Source organism: Agelaius tricolor, unplaced genomic scaffold (genome assembly GCF_023055355.1).
Source record: "Agelaius tricolor isolate 1412-34295 unplaced genomic scaffold, bAgeTri1.0.p SCAF_14, whole genome shotgun sequence".
NCBI classification, from domain to species: domain Eukaryota; kingdom Metazoa; phylum Chordata; class Aves; order Passeriformes; family Icteridae; genus Agelaius; species Agelaius tricolor.
In genome coordinates this window covers 3,854,335-3,868,871 of record NW_027269274.1, presented here as the reverse complement: position 1 = coordinate 3,868,871, position 14,537 = coordinate 3,854,335, and the positions used below count along the sequence as shown (strand labels likewise).

At 43.6% G+C, this 14,537-nt stretch overlaps 1 protein-coding gene across 9 annotated transcripts in view; it reads right to left on the bottom strand.

The window, feature by feature from the left end:
* Nucleotides 1-10,430: 10,430 nt before the first annotated feature.
* The window catches only part of EIF4E3 (eukaryotic translation initiation factor 4E family member 3), a 26,060-nt gene continuing 21,953 nt past the window's right edge, over nucleotides 10,431-14,537 (bottom strand). For 5 of the 9 annotated variants that reach the window (XR_011681118.1, XR_011681117.1, XR_011681120.1 and 2 more), the window contains 3 exons: nucleotides 13,494-13,560; nucleotides 12,937-12,983; nucleotides 12,405-12,540 (listed from right to left, as the gene is read on the bottom strand). Coding sequence is in view for 1 of the 9 variants with exons in the window: in XM_071439342.1 (XP_071295443.1) it covers nucleotides 11,669-11,787; nucleotides 12,385-12,540; nucleotides 13,494-13,560 (342 nt within the window). In the remaining 8 variants the exon portion in view is untranslated. The other 4 variants (XM_071439342.1, XR_011681121.1, XR_011681123.1 and 1 more) reach the window with 4 other exon arrangements.

Below are 14,537 nucleotides of genomic sequence, written 5' to 3'. Positions count from 1 at the left end.
GGGTCGGAGGGGATCCCAGTCTTACACTTCCATAAACCCACCAGTATAGGAATGTTGGGATTAACAGAAAAAATTGAGGGGGAGGAAGCAACACATGGCTGCTGTTTGTAGGTTTTACCTCTCTCTGAAGTGACTGATGCATTGACCCCATCTAGCACAGCATTTTTTCTGTTTCTCTTGCACATTTAACCATGGTCTGAGCCTGCACCTCGACTGTGACCCAGGGCCAGCCAGCTCTGTGTAATCAGCAGTTTAAGCCTCCAGCACCAGGAGGTTTTTGCTGGGGTGCTTGAGGCTACAGCTATTCCGTCAGCTCAGTTTGGGTTTGACTCTCTGGGAGCTCGCACAGCCCACGCACCCCAGCACAGCCACCCTGCTTCCCAGGAAAGGAAACTTGGGTGGGATGAGAAACCTCTTTAGGCGCCCTCGCTGCCCCGCGGCGTGGCTGACTCATGAGCGATGCCCGCAGGGCTGCCACCTGTCACTGTGAAATTTCGGTGGCTTCAGTGACTTCCCCAGTCAGCCCTGCCCTCGACATGAGAGATGGGTGTTTCGGTTCAGCAGCAGCACCAAAAGTCAAGACAAAGCAAACCAAAAGCAGGTTGGGCTGAGCTGTTTAACAGACCGAAACCCAAGGTGAGGAACAGCTCGACTCAGCAACTGTGGTGGGTGAGAAGCGCCCAAAACTCTCTGAAACGGGGTTTGACCACCTGAAAGGAAGGAAATTAATGAGAAATCTGGGTAAAGTCAAGGGTAGCTCATTAAGTCCCATTTGTAAGGAAAAAGCCAACTTTGGGGCTTAGAGCATGTGCTCGAGGAACAGCAACTACACACTGCCACAGACTTGTCAGAGTTACCTTCATGCTTTATGTGCATTCACAAAGACATTCCTGGCTTCTCCCTGCATGTTTTCCCACCACTGTATTGCTTCTGAATCTCAAATGACTTGAACAAATAGTGCTGCCCGCTAGGACAAGGACTTCAGGATGCATCACAGTGACTGAAGCTGGCTGTGCTGCTGGGATGGGCTGCAGACAGAATCCCTGGCATCTCCTGGGCTTCCTCCACACTCTTCAAAGGGCTGGACTCCACGTGCATGGCCAACCCGTGGTGCTGGAGGCACTGGGCTTGCTTTGAGCCTGCAGTGAAAGAGCTTCTGCATGCTTAGCAGGCGAGGTCAGCGTCTCTGGACATCTGGCAGCTCCCAACAGGCTGCCAGACATTGGGAAATCTGAGACAAACACAAAAAAACCCTCCAAATCTGCCTGTAAACAATGTTCAGGTGGGTAACCAGCATGTACAGTAACTCTGGAGACTGCTTTGCTTTAGCTGTAACTGGAATGTAAACAGTTCTGGGTTTTGTGGAGTCAAAACTGGGACCTTCGTCCCTGAACCCACTCCAAAGCCAAGTTCACCAAGGTATTTAGGTACAAGAATTCATTGAACAACTCAATCCCATTAATTTCACTGGACCTCTGTTCACAGGGAGCAGCTCCTATCCAAAAGAGCTTGCAGATGAGGGGCAGCAAAGTCAGGTAGCACAGATTGTTAAAAACCAACAGCAGACACTGTTTGCAGACTACTAACCCAGTCTCTCCTCCAGGAGAAAATCAATTTTATCTGCCTGTTCCTGGTAAGTACAGAAAGAGGTTTCATGGTCATCATAAGCATTAGGATTGAATAATGTTTGTCTACATTAATCTAAAGTGCATAGCAAGGAATAAGGTAATTTTTCAATCCTTCTGATTATATGTAAAAATTTTATGCAAGCTTCTTGTGGATTTGATTGCAGCAACTTTGAATGTTTCCCAGTTTGTTCTTCTCCTAGGACAATTTTTCTGGATCAGTTGCTGGTGAGCGCTGGTAGAATACATGGCATAAAATATTTGTTGCTTTAACATTTCAACCAACCTAGAGAGGAGCTCACACTCTCCTGGCTCATGTGCAGTGCCTTTGCTGTCCCAGAGGCCCTCTGTTAATATCTGCTGCAGCCAAGCAGCAAGGAGTGGGATGGTCCCACAGCAGGGTGTTGTCTCATAGTGACACATGTGCAAACCAAAATCCATGCTTTCCTGCTCCAGCACTCTCCTGGTGACACCTTTCAGTTTGTTTAAAGCAAGGACAAGTTGGCTAAGAATGTCCTCACCCACTCTCTAAATGGCAGAGCACATAAATCACTGTTACCTACAGTCTGTATTTCTTTATCAAAGGAGATGCTGCAAAGTACTTGAAAATAATGTTGGCTGCTGTGAACTGTGGTGCCCAATCAATGAGAGACATGACAGTCAATTACCCCTCCACTTACTGATTGTCCCCAGCAATCAGCCTGGATCAATACCTTCAATCTCAATTGATAGCAGATATCAAATCTGAAATAGGACATTTCAGTGCTTTGGAAATACTGTCAGAGGGTGTGCAGTGGTCACCCCATTTATTTAATCATTCATTTCACTTCCACCTGCTCCAATTGGCATGGGGATGGGCTCTCCAAATGGCTCATGCCCATCCTTTCATCAGGAGTGCCTGGCCAGTGTCAACAAGGGGGACAGCTGGACCACAGCTCACTGCCCCAGGGCATCTTCAGTGCAGAGAGAGCCTGTGGCAGAGAGTAGGGAAACAAAGCTCAGGCCAATGCAGTAGGGCAAAGCAGGAAAATAAGGAGGGATACTTGGATACTGAAGCAAGGAAGGTGTTCCTCAAGATGCTGTTCTGCAGCAGCAACACCTAAGCAGGGCACCTGGAGATGGGCTGCAGTGCAGCCACCACAGCCTTGCTGTTGTCCCAGTGGCATCTCCATCCATTGCTGCCCCTCGTGTCACACCATTCAAACAGTGACAAGCAGTCACCATTCAAGCAGTGACATTCTCTGAATGCACACTGGCAGAGCACTCAGCTTCACAGGAGGGATGGAGGAGAGGAGCAGGAGGCTGTGCCTGTCTTTGTTACAGGAGACTTAGCAAAGCTTCCAAATATTTGAAGAAGAGCTGTGCCAGGAGCTCTTTCAGAGTTTCCTTCAAGTTGCCAGTTCGAACAGGCTTTTGTAATTGAGAAGGATCATTTGCATTTATAAAGATTTAAATACAAACCCATACACACCGGTAAGGGTGAGGCAACAGGGACAGGGCTGACTGGGATGGAAATGGTCTGGGGCAGGGAAGAGCTTCCCTGCACTCCTGCCCTCCCATTCAAAAGCCTACTGGGCTTTGATTTTGGTGTCCCTCAGGCATCCCTGCAACCATGGACTGCATGACACCTCCCTGCCACTGGCACCTAAGGGAGCCTGGCCCTCTCACCATGTCCTTTTGGTGGCCCTTCAATACCTGCCCTTTGCACGGCAGTATAAGCTCCTCCATGGAATAACCACAGCAGCCAAAAACCCCCTTGCCAACTTCTGGATCAGTGCTTCCAGACAGCTCAACTGTGAAGTCAGAGGTCTCTTGCCTGCACCAATTTCTTCCCACAGGTGACTCCCAACCCCATGATTTATCACCATGGTGCTACCAGCTCCTGCAAGCTTCACTGCAGGGAACTGGCTCCTTAAAACACCATGTCCTAGGGTCAGATAGCCAAGATGCTTGGCTTTCCCTTAAAATACATAGGAAAAATAGGAGGGGTACCTGCTGCATCCTTTGAGTCATGGAGAAAAATCTGGGAAACTTGAATGCAAGAGCTCAGGATATAACCAGCAAAAAGCATGCTCTCTTAAACACGGTTTACTATTGGGGTTGGCTGTTAATGTCGTTTCAATGTCCACATGTGGCAGAGGCAGGAAAGCAGCTGAAAGATAATGGAGATAAAGCATTATCCCTAGGATCACAGTATGGCCAGAAGCCAAGGCATTCCCCTTTTTTTAATACACAATCCTTGTCATAAGATTGAATATCCATTTGGGGGCAGAATTCCCCTACTTTACTCTGCACACTCCCCTCTGAAAGCTTTGTAATGCTTTACTTATTGGCATCTTATTTTGATGAATAGGCTGCAATTGGTGCAAAAATCTCCTGAATGGCTTTAGGAGACTCAGCATGTGATCGTTGGCCCATTTGTACTAAGTACCATCACTCAAAGTCTGTATTACTCACAGGATGCTTAAGCCAGAGTATTTTCCTAACAGGCGCAGTCCTCTGAGGGGACAGCTAATCATGCTGGGGACTTCTTTGAAGTAGCATAAAGGCTAATTATTTCCCAAAGTCCCATTTAAAAAACACCCTTAAAAATTAAGTCTTTTGCCTTTGGAGAAAAAAATCCCAAGCCCAAGTACGGCAGTGGGCAGTGCCAGCAGGAGTGGCTGCCTGCTGGGCTCAGAGTGGCACGGGAAGGAGACATGTCCTGTCTCTGCTCCTTGTCTGGAGTGAAATGCAGATATTGAGGATAAAAATAGGGAAGAAAAAAGGGACCTCGGAGAAATGTGGGTCAAGTACGAGAGGCTGCTCTTTTTTATTTTTTTATTAATGTAATGGGCAGGGATAACATAGATCACGGTGCCTGGGAAAAGCAGACCTCAATCAGCAGTGGCAGCAGTGAAACCTCTGAGCTCAGGTGGATTTCTGCATCCTGTTACAGCCCTGAAGGAGCTTCTCTGCTGACAAGCTGGCCCCAATAGCAGACTACTCCTTACCAAAGCTCTTTTCCTCTCAGAATCACAGGAAAATGAAGGTGCCCGGGGTGGTTTAACACATGACCAAGGAAAAAATCCCACTGCTGGTCCCAGTTACCAATCCCTCCTCGTGCTGTGGGGCAGGAAACAGGAAACATCACCCCCAGCCCACTCTCCTGGATGGGCTTTGCCCTTTTCTTCAGAATTGCTTCTGACCTGGGCAGCACCATAGGGAAGCCATGGAGATGCAGCCCAGTCTTTCTGAGTGCAGAATGCATCTGATGAGCTGTGTTCACTTTCCAAGAGCCAGACCTGGACAAGGGCCTGTCTGAGCACCAAAAGAGCTCATTCCTAGGTGAGGAGAAGAGAGGGAAAGGCAAATATTCCATTTAGCTCACGAGAGGGGAGAAACCACTCACAGCATATAGAGGCTCCCTCCACTGTGTAGTATTTCTAATTACAATTGATTAGAAATTGTAGCATGCTCCATCCCATGCTTTCAGCCTGGCTTTGAGCAAAAGGGTTGGCAAACATTTTTTCAAGAGTGTTTCATTTATGGTGTCAGAGATGTCACCTGACACCACCAGTGCTGCCTGGCCCTTCATAAGGAGCATGCTGCTTTACCCCACTATGGACACAAAAGTGCTTTTCCTACATCCTACCAGGAGTTCAGAGCCCCGAGAAGAGATCCCATCCCTAAGGAGAAACACCAGGGCAGCACAGCCAGCCCCACTCCAGCTGCAAACCTGCCCAGCCATGACAGCTTCTCCCTGTTCCTACAACTTGTTTTAAACTTCTTGTATGCCCAAAGAAAGGGAGAAACACAGAAGTCCAGAAAAAAAGTCATACCATTACTATTTTTAGCATGCCATTGTGTTCAAAAACTCCCCAGAAATCAAAGACTTTCTGAATTTGCCAGCAACAGTTAAAGAAAATCTATTTCCTTACTGCTATTCATAATTTAACCACCCTCCCCTCTTATTTGCACTGTTTATACATGAATTCCTACAGCATTATGTGCTTTGTATAAGCAGGAAAAGTCCAGTCCAGACACAGCTCTATGACAGCTCCTCCTGACTAATAGCAGAATTATCCTTACATAAGTCCTTTCTCTTCCTTGGCATTTTTTCTCCCTCCAGGAAGGTACTTCCCCGCGGGATGGAGCTGCTCAGTTCCATGCCTGATGTCGCAGTGCCATCTCATGGCAGCTCCAGTGCCAGCCTTTCAAAGGAGATCCACTTGCTTGCAGCTCTTTCCAGGTGCCTTCTTGTTGAGCTATTGAGGCCTTAAATTTATAAACTCACGAAAAGAAAAAAAAAAAAACAAACAAACAACAAAACCACAAAAAACCTGAAAAGATTACATGAAAGTTTTTGGTAATGACTTAAAAACTTTAGAAACTGAAGAGCCTTCCAAGGAAGGAAAACAATCAGCAGAGATAACTTCTTTTCTTAGAAGCAGGAAGGATGGAGATGAGGGCAGTGAAGATGCTCACATCACTTTTGTAGTTAGCTTGACTCCAGAGGGAGAAGTTTTACCCTGATTGCCTCTGAAAGCATGGAGAGGGGCTGCCCTGTGCTCCCGTGGTCAGGCTGGGAGAAACTCCAGGAAAGTCACCAGCTGACCCCCACCACAGAGTCACAGCAAGAGTGTGACACAAAGCCAGAAGAGTGGGACAGGGTGTAAATGTGGGGAGTGACTAACAAGCTGGCTGGGAAACACTGAACACAAAAAACCCAAAAAAGTCTCCCCGAAATTATTGCAAAGTGAAAAAAGAGCCATCGAGCTTTCTATGCAGACCATGCTTGTGCCACAACACAGGATCATCTCCCAGTTAACCTGGCAGGCCACCCTGTCCTTTCACAGACAAATGTTATTTTGAAAGGTTGCTAAGAGCCAACAATGCTAATGCATTTGGGTCAGGATTTTCCTACTCCAAACCCCCTATTTTGTGACCAAAGACATGCAGGAAAAATCTCTTCTATCTTTGATGGGATTTACAATATGATCCACCCCATGGCTGTGACAGCTCCAGCAGGGAGGCAGGGGTGCCAGGATGGGTGCTTCCCTGGTGGGAGGCCATGGAATATGATTACCCAGGGAGGGCACATCGTGGCACAGGATTACATGTACAATCCATCACTTGCTGACTGGGTTGTTTTCTCTTTGCACACTTGTATGGAAATGTAACTACAAAACATTCCTCTGAGCTGTTCACTTATGTGCAAATATAGCTTTAAATGACTTCTCTAGGAAAGAATCCTCACTATTTTATACAAATTGTCTTGCATGTTTATTACACAGAATCATGATCCAAAAAGAAGGGGATCCATCCCATGCCTGTTCATAACTCTGTTACACATTATGAGCTGAACATACTCCAGGCCCCCTCACATGATGAATGATACCTCCTTCACTTCCAGCCTGCTCCCATGTGCTTATTTATTTATGGAGCCTCAGTGCTGATGGATACACTCCCAGTTCCTCCATGAGACAGAGCACATCACAGGCACTGCCCTTGCAATGGGCAGTTTGGAGAGGGAGCAGTAAAAGCTGAAATTCTGCTCCTGGCCTCACCACTGTGCAGGAACACCCCAGGACTGCTCCAGAACTGCTGCACTTCCCACTGACATTGTTCCCAACAGCTGGTAGTTTCTCCCCCACATTTAAAGCCCCTTTTCCTGCCCCTTGACTAGGAGCAGAGCACCAGGCTGGACTCAAGAGCCATGCAGGTGCATGGATGCCCACCTGCCCACTGCAGGAATGCTGTGCCTGGGAGGTACCCACGGGATGTCTCCTGCTGTATTTAGCTTGGCTGGCTTGGCCAGCCCATTCCATTGTCTGCACAGCCTCGGGGAGAGTGGAAGGAAACAATGTACTGCCCAGCCAAGCAAAACACAGGGAGGTGAAAAGCTGCCACACGGCTTTTTGGAGATGACACATGCTCCCGAGGCAGGTCCACATGTCTCCTGGCATGGGAGCATCCTGCAGAGCCCTGCACCAACACCACAGCTCCAGCCCTGGCCCCTGCACACACCACCTCCCTCCCAGGGATGAGGTTCTGTAACCTGGGTGGGAGGAAGCTGCTGGGGTGGGTAGTCCCCGTGCAGAGCACAGCCCCCATTCCCCTGCGCTGTGGTACATAGGGCTTCAGAAATAATCCACTGTTCATTACCTTGTCAAATTAAGAAATTGAGAGCTGTCAAATTGTAGCAAAGATTGGAGGTGGCTTTTATAGCAAACCGTGGAATCTCCCACTGTTTGTCTAATCTAATTTCCTCATCCTCGTTGCCCTAAGAGAATCATTACAAGACAGGGAGAAGTAGAGAGATGAAGACAGGAACAATTTCCAACGAAGGCACCTCCCCCTTCCATGTGTGTGTGCAGATGAGAGAGTTTATATAAGCTGTGTGGGATCAATAATTTCCCTCTGTCAGATTTATGTTTTAAGACAACTCTTAGATTTCATCCTCTCTGGTTAATCTGCCATAGAAAGAATATAAAAATAAAAATACTCTTTTGTCTGATGGCAAATACTCCTGTTTCCCAGCACTGGCATTAAGAAGGCGGTGCTAGAGAGAGCAACATGTGGTACATCTCAAGCCCCTTCAGCTGAGATAAAGCCCTAGAGGAACCAGCTGCTGTGACAGCAGAGGGTGAACAAGCTGTCCAACAACAGCAGCAAACCCAAATAAATTAATAGCCAACACTGTCTCTGCTGGGGAAGGAGAGGTTAAAACCATGCCAGCAACTGGTTGGGGACAGGCTTTTGAGGCAAAGCTGCAGTTCCTTGCCTGCTAATTGTAATGTTTTCCAAAGATGTTATCAACTAAGTTGTGTTCAACAAACTGCTATTTAATTACTAGAGTAAAATCCTGTTAATTAGCCAGCCCCAGAAGACATCCCTTCATCCCTGTTAAGTGAAATTCCCAACTAATCCCTCCAGCAGTTATTGTGTTGCAGCCCAGAGAGGAATTAGTGATGGCCACAAAGGTGAGGAGAGCATCAGAGTTCTGTCTCCACCTGCTGCCAGTGGCTGTCTTCAGCCCTGGGAAGGTGCAGACCAGCACAAGTGGAACACTCAGAAGTAAAAAACTGTTCATTCCTTTTACCAATCCACGGCTCTCCTTCCTGGCTCCAATTGCCCAGGGGGCTTCAACCACAGCCTGACCAGCCCCTCCTCTTTCCCTGTGCTCCCCTGGGCTGCATCCTCTTCCTCCCTCTGTGCAGTCCATGCCTGTGCCCATGCAGGAGCTCCACACCACCCTCCACCCTGCAGCACCCGAGCTTTCCCCAGCAGGATGCAGTGAGCACTTTTACAAGGTCCTACAAACACTTCTAAACACAGCCAGAAGTCTCCTCTTAGCTCTCATCTCACCTGGCTTCCCAGGTGTATCAAGGATAGTTCCACAAAATTCACAAAACAGCCTGGATAAAAGTGACAAGTGCTCCAGTTACAGGAAAATCTTCAGCCCTTCTGGATAGTGTCCACGGGCACCATTCCAGTGTGGAAAGGATCAGCCAGGGCTTGTTCCCACCCCAAGACAGAAGCAGGTTTCTTTCATTTCATTCTTTCATTTCATTCACTCTGGAGTTTCTTTGGAAGTTAAATGTTTTCATTTTATATTGAAATGCCAGCAGAAATTAATTTTGATAGGAAGTTATAGGCGCTTCTCTGACATCCATTTAAACAATTTAGAAGATTTTGAAGTACTAGGGGGCTCATTTAATCAAGTTCAATAAAGCAAATCTCCAGGTGAAAATAATTAATATTTAAAAGAGTATAAAAATTAACTGTTCAACATTATTTGGTATAAATACATCCCTACAGATGTAGGGATGAAAGGACAGTTCAAAAATTCTACTAAGTCTTAAAATCAATGGTTGCAAAATTCCAATATGCAATTTGTCATGTTCCTGTGAACTTGCCCTGCCCAGTTTGATCCAAGCCCAGTCCTGGATTGTGGCATAAGAGACACTGAATTTCAGTTGAAAAGATATCCATCAACCCTTATTCTAAGTAATACTAACAACTACTATCAGAATTAAGGCATATGGAAAAAAATAGAATCCCTGATTTTATAGACTAGGAACTTAGAAGAATAAAAAATTTACAACAATTTAAAATATGGACCTTGATAGTCAGGACCTATTAAATTTAGTCAGGACCTTATTAATTTTAAATATGGACCTGTAGCTACCCTACCCTACAGCTAGAATGATGTCTCTAAGTCTTTATCCAATGTTGAAGCAGAGAGGTTTTTAGTATTAAAGAGGCACACAAGGCAACAACATAAAAATATTTCCCTGCAGTTGGATGAATAAAGGAATACCTTAAACTGGAAAGTTCCAGTGACATCACCAGATCAGCCCCTTCTGCCAGCAGCTCCAGCTCTACCGGAATCAACATCCGTCCTGAAAACAAACCTGGGGAAGAAATAAGAGGCTGTGGCTTGTTTCCAAAAGTAAAAGGAAGCAGAGTGAGAGGTGCATGATTAATTCTCCATTAGTATTCCACTTACATTTCCTCCAAAGATAGGGAAATATTTCAAGTGAGAAATCTTGCTCATCAAGCAGTTGAAAACATTTCTCCTCACTGTGTTCTAACTTCTCTGAAGTCACCTTTCCCCTCCATCACACAGGCCTGGAGGCTGTCCAGGTACATCCCTGCAAGTATCCACTGGTACTTCACACTTCTTCACTGAAAAAAAATTAATCTAAGAACAAAACAGCTTTTAAGAGAGTAAGTTTTAATGTAAAATACACAGGTTTGAAAAAGCAGGACTAGTAACATTTCATCCCAGAAAGCAATTACAGAAGCAAGACGCTTGGATTTTCGAAAATGTGTTTAATTAATAATGCTCATTAACTACACAGTTTTAATCCATAAATACAAGTTAAAGTCGTAAGTACAAGATAAAGTTGTAAAAAAAAAATCTCAAATGTGTGATACTTATTTTTAAATTTATTTCATTTTTATGGCTGCCTCTTAATATACTAAAGATGTGGAAATCAGTGCAACTTAAAGAGCTACCAGACAAAAACCTCTATAAAGGATGAAGAAGGGCTCAGCAGAGGGTGTGTTCATCTCTACCTTGCACCTTCTTGTTAAAGGAACCACATCAATCTTTGGTAGTGTATTAAAACACCTCAAATAGTTCATAGAGACAAACACTTAAAGGTTAACACTGTTTATATTCCTATTAAATCTGCAACACAAATTTCTTTTCTGTATTTTTGTTTATTTTAAAAAGGACACTTAGGAAGTTTTGAGGGCTTGAAACTACAGACAATGGGATCTCTTCCTTTGCACTGAAGTCAGCAGCAATCCTGACACTGTCCTAGTAGGTGCAGACACATTTAAGGAAGTGGGAGGAATGGATCCAGTTTGTACAATTCATTAGAAATGATTCATGACACTTTTTCATGGATGGACAGAAAGATACCATAAGAGAGCATACAATATAAAACCATAAATACCATATCACCCTTAAATAAGAAGTGTTGAGTTTGCAGGGTTTCCTACAGAGAAATTTCTCATTCTAACCTGAACAAGAGCTTTCTGAAATCAATACAATCAAAAGACATTAAAATCATCCTACACAGGGTTAGTCCCAATGTAAATATAAATATATGTGTTCCCTTTAATTGCTCATTTAAGGTACCTTTTTCTATTTGCATTTACAGTATGTGCTGTTGTCACCGTAGGACCAGATTACACTGAACATTAGAATAAATGCAGTGCAATTTCTTTCTCTCTTGGGACAAACTAGTGAGTAAACTTTAACATGATAGGAATGTTTCAAAGTGAAAATTGAAAGCACATTTTCCCAAGCCAGGGTTTCTCTATGTACAGCACATCTTGGAAAAGCAGCACAGCATCTCTGCATGTTTGCTTTTCACTAAGTACAGCACAGAAGAAGAAGCCAACTATCTTTAAGAAATGGGAACAAATATAATCAGGGTGAACAAACAAGTGGCCAAAATATTTTTCTAGAGAAACAACTAAGAACTAAAAACACCAACTCAACAGAAGCAATGAATCAAGTATTTAGTGGTCAAGGCAACTGTTCAGGGTCTTTTCATTTTCAGTAAAAATAGGCCAGTGTGAAATGTCAGAAACTCAAAAGGGCCAACCCAATGTAGCACTTCTGCAGGGCTTCCACTATCCTCCTCCTTGTCCAGACCACCTCAAAACACCAAATAACAACACATGATCTTGGCATAAAATGCACTCAATGCTTTCCACATCAGCCTTCAAAAGCTTGATCTCTCTGTGGGCTAGGGAAGAGAGGAGGAAAAGAAAGGAAGAGAAGAACATGTAAACTCTGTCAAGGAGTTGAAAAGATTAAAAAAAGAGAAGATAAAAATGCATAAATCAGTCAAGAGAGAAGACAATGTGCCAACAAGGGATCTTTCAGAATAAACTGATAAATCATTTAGAGGGAGCCTAAAATATGAAATCCCTTAAAATCCTGATTGCAAATGGTTCCTCTAAATTAATACTTAAATTGGACAGTATGTAGCCTTGAGAGTTATTAAGAGATTTGTTTAATTTGTTTTGGGAATCAGGCACATTAAATACAAAACAGATTGTACAATGAAATTTAAAATATCTTTTGAATGATAGCTAACTTCTACATTGAAGGGACATAATTTTAATGCAATGTCAGCTGCTACATTCCTAAATGATTAATGATGAATCAGGCAGGATATTTCCATAGAAATACCTTACCAGCATCTTGTTTTTCTAATGAAGGTAGAAATGAACAGTACAAAATACTTACATTTATAAAAGACTGCTTTAAAAGACGTGTGTGGAAGAAGTTTATGAATTTTTTGTAAAACTTTTGCTCCACTTGCTGAAGAGGAATTCATGTTCCAGACTTGCACAACATCTTCACAGTCACAAACACTGACGCTAACCCCTATTACTTCATCATCTGCACAGAAGGGGAAGAACCATCAAGAAATACTTTAAAAGTGAGACATGTCTAATTTGCTACTTATGTATTATGAAACAGTGCCCAAAAGCTGGAAAAAAAATAAAGATGTGAAAAAAAAGAGCAATCTCCAGTGAGGAAAATACCAATGTTCAAACCAGACAAAGTAGTTACCAGAAAGAAGTTATTGGAAATATTACCTCACGGTTTTTATGAAGTGCCATAGGATTATTCATCTTTGCTATTAGCCCTCTTAGACTTGATTAGAATGGAATCACAAGACTCCCTCCAGTAAGGTCAGCAATATGAACTACTAAAGACAATTTACCCACAATGATGCCTACAAGCGGAAATGGGAGGATGAGAGTGAAACAACTAAAACCCTAGGAAAAGTACCTGGTGGAGATCAGACACCAGCTTTTCCAGACTTTGCTCTCTTTTTCCTTTATATTTTGTCAAGGCAGCAACAGAAAAAAAAAAGAAAACAAAATTAATGAAATTAATAAAGCCCCAGTCAGGCTGCTGCTGCCAGTGCTGGTAACTCAGTGCTACACTGAAGAAGCCCTTTCTGGTGTGAAGTTCTCAGGATGCAGCTTTGTGGAGAGCTGTGGCCATGCCACAAAGCATGCAATGCACAAAGGTGGTGTCAGAAGCACAAGGCCAAGGGCAAGAACCACCTCTCTGGACAGCAGAAAATCATATGTTTGCTTGAAGTCACCTCAAGACAACCCTATCAGTGTATAAAGGGTGTGAGAATCCATTTAAAAGGTTATTTCTGAAGTGCTCTGTAAACTTGAGAAAGGCCATTCTTTTTTGTGGAATAATAGCCAGTGAAAGACAATTCCTACCAGGACATTCACTGTCACTGTAACAGCCACTTTTATCAGATATTCACGCTTAGAAGAGAAGCAAATATGGTGAAAAGAATGATGGAGAAATGTCTCAATCATTACCTGCTGCACAGCAATCTGTAAACTGCTCTCCAATAGTTGCTAGCAGTAGCTCTTTCCAAGCTGCAGCCTAAGGAGGCAGAAAAATATTACATTCACATTATTATTTCTTAAATTGAAAGTTAGGTTTTCTAGCTCAGTTTTGAGTGTCCTCTCTTTCTGAGGTTGTCTAGACAAAAAGGAATATTTATTGTAAGTGCATGCTGTGTTATATAATTAAATGTTGGGTCTGTACAAGATGGTTCATCTTAGCCAAGGAGATGCTGTGCCCACGTTTGATGAAGAATGAAGCAAAATAAAAGAGAAACAGGCATAAAGGTGTTATTTATGCTATTTACAAGGCACTGAAAGCTGGCTGAAGTTCACCTTCAAGCAAACCTTTCAGAAGTGACTGAGGCCATGTGGTGCATACTTGGAGAGATCAAAAGTATCTTCATGTCAAAAAGGGGCTGTCATTCAGCCTCTGAAAAACAAGGCCTCTGGGGTCCCTAAATTCACTGCCCAGTAATTCAGGCTCTCCAAACCACTTGTCACTTCTGACAATCTTCACACCTTGGATTATAGGAGGAAAAAGACAATTTCAATTTCAGTCTTTGTGACCACTTGGGACTGCAGGGGAGGAAAGCTGCAACTCACAGGGAAAAAGCCCACAGGCAAAAATCAATTAACTTTTGGCTGAAATTTTGACTACCATCTTTCAGCATTTAATGCCTTCTGCAAGGCTGTCACATTTTTCTGACACTTCACTTTTTCTTTTTAAAGGCCTGATCCAGAGCACACTTACACACATAAACACCATGTGTGAAGAGGTCAAATCTCCTTTCTGTGGCAGTTCACAGAAGTTACTCACATGCATTTGATTAGAGAGGCAAAGAGAAACACAGTTATTTCATTAGAGCTCAAGGATATGCCTGAATAGACTTAATCTTTCACACTTTTAAATGAAAATTTATATAATTTAGCATAGATTATCAGGAAAAGGTCTTTCTATTTTTTCTTTGTATGCCTATAAGCAAACAATCTCAAGAACAAAGGTGATTAGGAATT